The sequence below is a fragment of the Podarcis tiliguerta genome (assembly GCF_965153285.1).
Source record: "Podarcis tiliguerta genome assembly, chromosome: 13".
Classification (NCBI taxonomy): Eukaryota; Metazoa; Chordata; class Lepidosauria; order Squamata; family Lacertidae; genus Podarcis; species Podarcis tiliguerta.
In genome coordinates this window covers 41,141,416-41,151,433 of record NC_139546.1, presented here as the reverse complement: position 1 = coordinate 41,151,433, position 10,018 = coordinate 41,141,416, and the positions used below count along the sequence as shown (strand labels likewise).

Here is a 10,018-nt window from a genome sequence, read left to right as displayed (position 1 = left end):
ATCCCTTGAACCTTTCCACTTGTACTACTGGCAAGCCAAGTGTTCCTCATCTTAGATTTGTGCATTTCTCCGTATTGGAATTCTTGTGTCATTTTTGTCCCAGTTTTCCAATATTTTAAGGTGTATCTAGAGCAGGAGTTGCTAATGTGGGGCCCATGGGACGACTTCCCTTACATGTCTGAGGTCTTTTTCTGACACTTACAAAGTCTCTGGTCTCTCTAGTCTCTCCCTGCAGTGACTTCATTTTCATGAGTCAGTGATGGTCGTTGGAATTCACTAAATTCTATACTTCATAATAAGTACCTTTCAGTGCTGAAACAAAGCTTAGTCTAAGTTCAGAAAATGAAAGCATAAGGATATTCAGCTTCAGAACAGGTTTTTCAAAAATGCGTTCTTACTAACACTCTAGTTCAGATAAGGCCTATTGAAATTAGCTGATCAAAGAAATCAATATTTATTTTTCCTATTGAGAAATGGGAGCTTCTTCAGTATTCTCTTAATTCACAAGACATTCTTATGAATTTTTACATCAGCCTACGTCCCACTGATTTGCAAAGTTGTTATTCCTAGGTAAATGGGCAGAAGTTTGCAGCCTTAGTCATTATTTTGAGGCTGCAACTCTACGTTTGATCATTCCACGTATGTAATAAATGAGTGGCTTAGTTCTTACACAAGCTCTTCAGGCAGCGCTGGTGGGGGTTCCTCAGTGAATGTTGCTGCAGACGAGATGAAGCCACCATGGGAAACAATGCCACCAATGAGGAACTCTCCTGGCTGATGATACATGTGAAGAGGATCGTGTGGACCTTGGAGCCTACATTTTGCTACATGAGCCTGACATACATTATAAGAAATCAGTTCCAGCAGCAAGAACACTAAAACAAACATTCTCACTAAAAAAACAATTGTTTGTTCTACACAGAACCCATGATTTCTCAAGCAATATTATAATTAGCTTCTCCAGTTTAAAATTGTATCATTTGAATGGTAGTAATGCCTCCTGAGATGATGCAATCTGTGAGTATGTAAGAACAGACTTGTGGATCCCAGACCCTATTTAAATCATTCTGGTTAATTTGGGTATCTTTTATCTTTTTGCAAGTGCCCACTGAAAGTCCACAGGGTTTTTTTGAGAAGCAGCAGATTTAATTATAGCCCTGTTAATAACCAAGCTGGAATATAGTTATTTATTCAATGCTTGTGAACCCCTGTGGAATTGCAGAAGAAAATGTGTTTGTGACAGATTCAGAACTGTTGTGTTTAATTCCCTTTCAGTGGATAATAATAAATATTGGTGATGTTAGAAGTTCATAATAGAAGACCTTGTAAACAATGGGGTCTCCAACACGTAGTACGGTGTTTTCAGCATCTTGAAATTTGACTGAGTGGACCTAGATCCACATCACCCATGTGGCAATGACCCCTCACCACTTTTCTAGGGGGGGCAGTTGCATTTCCTCACCTTCAGCCTCCTTCCCCGATGGCCTAGGCACACACATTTGCTGGCCTTTTTTTGGGGGGGGGGGAATTCTCCTTGGCCGGTGGATCTCAAAAGGGAGGGGTCTTTCCAATCCAAAAGGCACCATGAATGGGCCACTCACTGGTGCCTCCTGGAGGGCAGTGCCTTGCTGGCTGTAGTTATTGGCTGCTGTCTCGTCTGGCCTGGCAGTGAGGCTTAAATAAACAAACATGGCCCAAAGACATGGTGACCACAATGAGGTGAGAGGTGCATGTGGAGGCAGCCTTGGTGGTCCCTTCATAGGGACCCTGGGAGCAGATTGTGTAGAGAATGAATCCATATGAGATGAGCAGGCCAATAAAAGAAACTAGTGACAAAATTCCACTGCTGGTGATCATCATTACCTCCAGGGGATTTGTGTCAATGCAAGCCAACTTGATGACTCTGGAGAGGTTGAGTTGGTGCCCCATGCCCTCTGTATGACTCCTTTTATAGCGACTTATGAAAATTATCTCCTAATTCTGTAAGCCTATGTCAGCTGGTACCGTAGGGAGACAGAGGATTCTTGAAATATCTCAGACCCCACAGTTCATCCACACCCAGGTGAGGGGATCAGGATTCCCAAAGTTGTCGAGCCTGACTTTCCAGCGTTTTGGGTGAATTTTAAGTCAGTGTACACCTTCATTCAGTGATGCTGATGTCTCTGGCTTCTTCTCCAAACTTCTGAATTTTATTTTTAAAATATGTATTCTGCTTCACTTCCACTAGGGCAGCGGTTGGGGATGTGTGGCACTCCAGATGCTGATGGATTCCAAAACCCACCAACCCCAGTCAGTATGGAAAATGGTCAGCAATGATGAGGGCTGTAGTCTAGCAATATCTGGAGGGCTATAGGCTTCCCATCCCCGCACTAGGGGGACGGAAATCAGATAGCAAGATAAGAAATAATATGTTTTACAGTGTTTCTATATCTGCTGTAAGCCACCCAAAGAGGCTGGGGAAACCCAGCAAGATGGGTGGGTTATAAATAATAAAATTATTACTATCATTATCATCATTATTTGCCCTACTTCTGTCCATTCCTGTCACCACTTGAATATCTGGACATAGACACTCATTAACAAACATAGTTAGCTTGCTGTATAACAGTACAGATGTCTACTCAGAAATAAGTGTTTTAAGATTTAATGGGCCTTGCTCCCAGATAAATGATAAACTGGTAATGTAGGCTCTGGTTTATGGTTGAAATTAAGAGAAAGCTGTGGCTTTGTGCCCTTAAGAGCTGTATAACAGGAGGTATAATTCAGAGGTTAAGCCTGAATTCTAGAAAGCTGAGGTCCGCTTTGGGAATACACATACAACCTTTGTCCTCTTTGATTCCACTTTCAATCTGATGAAGCTCTGGTTTGCTTGTATTCTCCATTCATCATGGTTAGGTCTAACCAATTTTACTGCTCATCAAACATTGGCTGAAGGATGCCAACAGTCAGTGGAAAGTACAAGAATATACTTGCCACAAATACAATACATATTTGTATTAAGAATATAGTGTTCTGGTCCATCACTTGTGTTGGTGAAAATAAAGCTTTTCAGTTGTGGCTTTGTTGAATGCTTTTCCCAGTGAATTGTGCATGGTTCTTTGTTGCCATCTTTTCCAAGCACCAGGGCAGAAATCATTCACATTTTCTTATCTAGTTCTCTGAATTTCACCAAGGAGACCTGATTCAGACAAAATCTTGGGGGGAGGGAACCCAATTCAATGGGGGGGGGGGTAAATTATTTCACAGTACATAGATAATATATAGAACTCACTGCCATAGGAAAGAAGGGTGGAGACAGTGCATTTGCTTTTGGGTATGCCTGGAAGGTTTAATCTCACTGTAAACAAGTGGTACAGTGACAATAAAGTATTTCTATTTCCCACAGGAATCTGATTGGTCAGTGTGAGTACAGGTTGCCATACAAGATGGGCCATTGGCCTGACTCAAGAGGATCATCTTACATTTCTACGATCTTGAGTATGGATAGGTTGATGATGAAATCTGACTGTGAGCAGTACAGAACAAGAGGCCATAAATGAATACTCAAATATTCCATGCCTGCAATAGTACAGTTTCACATTATGCTGAAAGCTGTGAGAATTAAGGCTAGATACAGATATGCTTACATGTATATTTTGACAAGAATTGCTCTGAGTCTTCTTGTCAACACATGCTACAAGAGAATAATGTATGTGTAAATGCATGATTGTTTTCCTCAAAGCAAATAAGTCAATTTTACAAAGGAAATTTCAACTATGGGAATTTGGAGTCTAGAAAAAATTGTAAAAGGGAGCAGCTGAACTTATATTTCCAAATATTCTACTGTAAACACAGAGGAAAACACAAAATAAAGCAGATGACAGGTTTCTCATTTCTTTAATTTTTCTTCCTTATTAGCTGTTCCCTATTGTTCAGCTCAGGCCTCAGAATGATTATGTAACATTTGGGGAAGAAGATGCAACCCAGCAACCCACCACTGGAGGCTAAGATGGAGAAGATCTCCACAGCTACCATATATTTTCCCTTGGTGCTCAGGTAGGAAGGAATAAAGGACAGCCAAACACTGCAGAAGACCAACATGCTGAAGGTGATGAACTTGGCTTCGTTGAAACTGTCTGGTAACTTCCTGGCGAGGAAAGCCACAGCAAAACTTACAGTTGCCAGGCAGCTCATGTAGATGAGGACACAGTAAAACATGGTCACAGACCCTTCATTACATTCTAGTATAATTTCTTCTGTTATTGAGTGCATGTCCACATCTGGGTATGGGGGAGAGGTTGCCAGCCACACAGTACATATGCCTACTTGAACTATGGAGCAGGAAAGGAGAATGGAGTGGCCTAGTCCTTTCCCCACCCATTTCCTCATCCTGGATTCTGGTTTTGTAGCCATGAAGGCCAAAACCACCATGAAGGTTTTTGCCAGGACCCCAGAAACAGCGGTTGAGAAGATGATGCCAAAAGCTGTTTGGCGGAGGAGGCATGTTACGTTATCAGGTCGGCCAATGAAAAGCAATGCAGAAAGGAAGCAGAGCAGGAGAGAGATGAGGAGAGTGTAGGTGAGGTTTCGGTTGTTTGCAATGACAATGGGTGTGTCGTGGTGTTTCAAAAATGTACCTAGTACCAAAGTTGTGATCAAGGAGAGGGAAAGAGAGAAACAGGCTAAACTTATGCCCAAAGGTTCTTCATAAGACAAGAAGCTTATATCCTTGGGCAGACATGCGTCACGGTTCCTGCTTGGATAGTCTTTGTCTGGGCATTTATTACAGTCATTCATATCTGGGGGGAAACAAATATATTAGGTCATAGATTTCAGTTTAGTGAAATGTTTACTTTCTGTCTGAGAAGAAAAGAGCTCTGTTTAAAACCAAGTACATGTTTAGTACCGTCATATGCTACGTAATGTGATATTGTTGCAATCTAATCTTTCTCTATGTCATGGATATGGCACTAAACCACATGAGACCTTGAGGGGAAAAGTACAGTGGTACCTCAGGTTACATACGCTTCAGGTTACACACGCTTCAGGTTACAGACTCCGCTAACCCAAAAATAATAACTTGTGTTAAGAACTTTGCTTCAGGATAAGAACAGAAATCACAAGGCTGAGGAGTGGCGGCAGCGGAAGGCCCCATTAGCTAAACTGGTGCTCCAGGTTAAGAACAGTTTCAGGTTAAGAACGGACCTCCGGAACGAATTAAGTATGTAACCACAGGTACCACTGTAGTCCAAAATATTTAATTCTGCACAGAAGGTTCAACTGGGGATAACTAACCTAACTAACCTAAAACAACTAAATGTCACACAAAGGGTTCAAAACAGTTTTATACGTTTGGCACAAATTCCACACATTCCATTTAGTTTAAATTTCCTATCTAATTGAAAGGTTTTGTTTCCCTCACCCCATTTCCTCTTAAGGCACTTTGTTGTCTCCTTATGATTGGTCCAAATTACAAACAGTGTGAGCATGCATACTGACTCCCAGTTTAAACAAAGAAGCTTCCTCGTGGTCTGCTAAAATTGTAGTGCAGGATTAGTTTCCACAGCAGTATTTTATTTCACTCTAGTTACCGTGAATAGTCTGACCACAGTCTGAGCATGCTTGTTATGTCAAAACATTATATGGTATAATTCTCTGTATTTAATTACTACAGTATTCTTGAATTTAACTGGTGGAGAGCTATGTGGTCCTGTAAGTGCCACAACCAGTGCCGTTGCCATCTGAATGTTTATTCACACTAGCCAGGGTGCAGCCTGTGTAAGTCAGAAGGAGTGCCACAGCCCCCTCTAGATATGCTCAGGACGCAAGGTAGAAACGTGCAAAGAGAAAGCATGCTTGGCAAATCCACATCATGATCAACTCTCATCCAGAAACCAATATCCCCACTATGGAAGGACATGTGGATCCAGAATTTGCCTCCAAAGTCACTTACAGACTCATTGTTAAAACTGTGTTTATGGAAGAAAATCTTACTCGGCTATGAGTAATCTAAGAAGCAGAACTGGGATCATTTGCGGTCAGGCCCCCAACCTTGTCCCCCCCCCCCCCAGCGTGGGCGGAGTAATGCCATCATGCCAGGATGGCACCACAATCACCCCGGCTTCTTGACCAATCATTTTTCTGTGGGGTGATGGTGGGGGGATATAAAAGCTGCAGCGTGAGGTGTGTCAGGAACCTGCTTCACACTTCACAACTACTCTGAATGCATGGTCATTCTCATTTGATTAGCATATTTAAATTATATGAAAGGCAATGATCAGAAAGAGGCAGGATCACATATACAGTAGATTATCTTTTTTGAAAATAAACTCAGCCGTCCTTACAACACCTTTCAATTATTAGTGCTGAGTCTGGATCTATTTAATCTGTTTATTTCTCCTACCATCCTGGATTGCAATCTTCCCCTCTGCACATGGGATGCAATCGTAGCAGCAAGGTGGCTGTCCCTCCTTCACTTTCTTGCTGGATCCTGGAAGACATTTCTCAGTACAGAGAGAAAGAGGCCGAGTCTATTCCGTAAATGAAAGAGCAGAAGGGTCAGCAAGAGAACAATGAGTTTGGAAATCTTCATGTTCCTGGGCCCTTTTCTATGTTACTAAACTGATTCAGCATTCCAACAACATGTAGAATGGCTTTATTTTTTTAGTAGTAGTAATGTTTGAAGTGATGTAATAATCCCTCTATTGTTCTGCGATGTGTAGCTGTTGTGATTACATAGCAGTTCCCCACTTTTTAGCAAGAAAGGCAAAATCTTGGGGCTTATCTATCCTCTTTTCTTCAGTTAAAAATCAGTATTTTATAATTGTTAAGAAATATTTATAAAATATTTCTAAATATAATATAATAAAATAAAATATTTGCCTTTATTCCTTGAGTGACTTCTAGCAGTAAGCTTTTGGCTCTTAATCTGGTACTTGGATGAAGAAGAAGTGTTTGGATTTCATATCCCACTTTATCACTACCCGAAGGAGTCTCAAAGTGGCTAACATTCTCCTTTCCCTTCCTCCCCCACAACAAAAACTCTGTGAGGTGAGTGAGGCTGAGAGACCTCAGAGAAGGGTGACTGCCCCAAGGCCACCCAGCAGCTGCATGTGGAGGAGCAGGATCACCACACTGGCTCTCTGTACGCATTGGTCATGTTCTACACAGGAACATGCAGTTTAAAAGACAGTGAGTAGACCTGCAGGTGAATGGTCATTGCTTAGGCAATACTGAATTACTTTGGAATTATCTGATAATGTGGTCCTACCTGATTAAACCAACTGTGCCATGTTATGGCATCTTCATCAAGGATGAATGATTGGTCTCGAGAAGTTTGCGGATCTATCCTCCCAACGCTCACTCTGCGCAAACTTTGGTTGGAGAATATTATCAAATTGACAATATCTAAGCTAGATACCACCTCTCCATTCTGGTTGATGAAGACCACATCTCCTGCCGTATTGTTAAATGAGATACTTCTCAGAAAGTGATGGAGCTAGATTGAAAACAGAAAAGGCAATTGTTTGGAAAAGACTGCTGTTCTAATACAGGACTGAGGTATCTTTTTTCCTATGGGCAGGACCTACAGCAATTGGTGTGCGCTGATTAAGTCAACTGTCTTTCTTTCTCCCACCCCACTTCTTTTCCTCTCTCCCTCTTCGTCTCAGGAGACACAACAGTGGTTTGCAACTACCTGCTCTGAGCGAGGATTTGGTGTATATGGGATAGAGAGAATGCTGACCATCTCTCTTGGCCATGACTACTGCTTGTTATCTGTGAATACAGTGGCATTTCATTGATCTCCAAACTACTGTCATACAAAACCGTTTTTTCCCTGAGAGGAATGAGCAAACTGACAACATTTTGGAAACCCATACTTTATCAGAGAATAGCAGGTTTCTTCCAGTTGAGGATGTCCAGCCTATTACCTGCCAAAACTGTAGATTCTGATTCTTCCCTCTCCCACTGTATGCCATTCCTCTGTGCTTGAGTCTGGATGTGAACATGGCATTTAAAGCATGGGCCATGGTGTATACAGCACTGTGGATGTTGTAACTGTGGCCTGTCATGCTCATTTCAAAAAATGATCCAGGAAGGCTCTCCAGCATCTCTTCCCCGGTGCAAATATTCCCCTCCACCTTGTCTGCAGTCATATCTGGAAATACACATTCAAAGGCCTGTTGCCAGAAGTCCCTGATAAAACCATCCCCATCTGTGCTGGAAGGGTTTCTGTGCATAACATACTGATAAAATCCAGGTAGGTTTCTGAAGTGAATTTCAAAGGCTATAGCACCATTGAATACTCTTGAATCCCAGTTCCTTTGAATGACAAATGAAGCAAACTCAATCTGGGCAGTTGTTATCCATACTTTACTTTTTATATTGTTTATCATGTCATCATGTTCTGATAGGTATGGAAGCCATCTAAAAGTTGCCATGGAATAAGATTCTCCATTTGCCACAATAACATTAGCTTTGCTGCTAAGAATTTTATGGTTTATAATTGCCCCCTGTTGTAGCATGCCATTAATTTCAGAAATAAAACTAAAATCAGGGATTCTTTCTAGGAATGCAAAACACACACCACTCTTGGTAAACATTGGGGAAATGGTTTGCACAAATCTTTCTCCATTTTCATTGTCCGTCGCAATGACTCCAATCCACGTCCACCTGAAATGCAGAAGCAAAGAGAGAATTCCCTCATACTGAAGGGCTTCTGAGGGTGCCATCTGGTAGAAGGGAAGCCCTGGGCTTTTATCATTCATCACTGGAGCAGAGCCATAAATGAGCTAAAAAGTAAATGGAAAATAGAAGAGACAAAGTAGATTCCTATCACACTATTCATATAAATTATGTGCTGAACCCTGTTAGTCAAATATGCCCTTTGCCAATGTTTCATGGTTTGTTTGCCTCTGTCTCAGTTTTACAAAATACACACATGCAGATGGGCTGAAACCTGGGATCCTCTCCCTTTTCTCATTTTTAAACCTTTCACTTTTATGACTGGAGTATGGCATTGTGTCTATTTTACTTTTAAAAAACCAAACATTTTTTGAGTCGTTGCAAAATTTGCCAAGGTCTTGTATAATGGATCAAACTGAATGGGAACATACCATGCCCCAAGCAGCAGATTCCTAGACATTATCTGCCTTTGTCAAATTCGCAATTTGGATCAGATACATATTTCTTCTCTGGAGCTTCTTTCTTCTTTGTGATGCACATGCCCCCTCACACAGCAAAACTGTGCTGATTCTTCTCAGACTTTATTTATGAACATTTATTTCACTTGTAACTCAGCTGCTTTCTATTATTACTGTTCTTCTGCAGAACTGGATTGTATCTTCAATTTTACATAACTTCTTTGTGTTTGGTGCAATAAAGAAGAAGAATTATGGTACTGGAACCTACCTGTCAGTTGTTTTAGCTATAAGCAATTTCCCCCCTCTTCCCCAGCAGCTTTTTTGAGATGCCCTGATCACTAATTTTACTATTGACACCTACCTGTCAGCTTTTATCCTGTAAGCAAGTTCCTCTATACCCCAGTTATTCAATTCAAATAACCTCCGCACTAAGCAGAAAGTACTGCATAACCAAAAAGCAGCTGGTGAGGGAGAAGCCCACTTTCCCATCACTGGCCTTTGTGATAACAGTATTTTAGATGTGTGTCTAAGACGGGGTGGGGGGGAGTGACATATCTTTTCTGGTATTGCACATTTCCCCTTATTGATGTTTGTTTGTTTATATTATAATTATGTACAATCATTATTTTCCAAGGATATCAAGGTGCTGTACATGGTTCTCCTTGTAATTTCATCTTCACCCAGAACTGATGATACACCCTGAACTGATGCTGAGGAACCTGCCTCTTCCTCTATGCAAGCTAATAGAGGTATTGTGCATGCGTGCCTTACCTGTGGAATCTTAAAGATATCCAAAACAGTGGCCACATAAAAGGAGATTTCAGAATCCAGTCCCCCAATGATCCCAGCCAGATTATTTTCAACATCACATATATAGTTAGGGACAAATTTCTTCA

At 41.3% G+C, this 10,018-nt stretch overlaps 1 protein-coding gene across 1 annotated transcript; it reads right to left on the bottom strand.

The window, feature by feature from the left end:
• Positions 1 to 3,876: 3,876 nt before the first annotated feature.
• LOC310662341 (vomeronasal type-2 receptor 26-like) lies at positions 3,877 to 8,765 on the bottom strand (the record flags this gene model as incomplete). Its single annotated transcript, XM_083409139.1, has 4 exons — positions 7,911 to 8,765; positions 7,250 to 7,477; positions 6,383 to 6,509; positions 3,877 to 4,778 (listed from the first exon to the last, which is right to left on the bottom strand). Exons 1-4 carry the CDS (start codon positions 8,745 to 8,747, stop codon positions 3,877 to 3,879), a joined length of 2,094 nt encoding a protein of 697 aa, XP_083265265.1. The 5' UTR covers positions 8,748 to 8,765.
• Between the last annotated feature and the right edge of the window lie 1,253 nt (positions 8,766 to 10,018).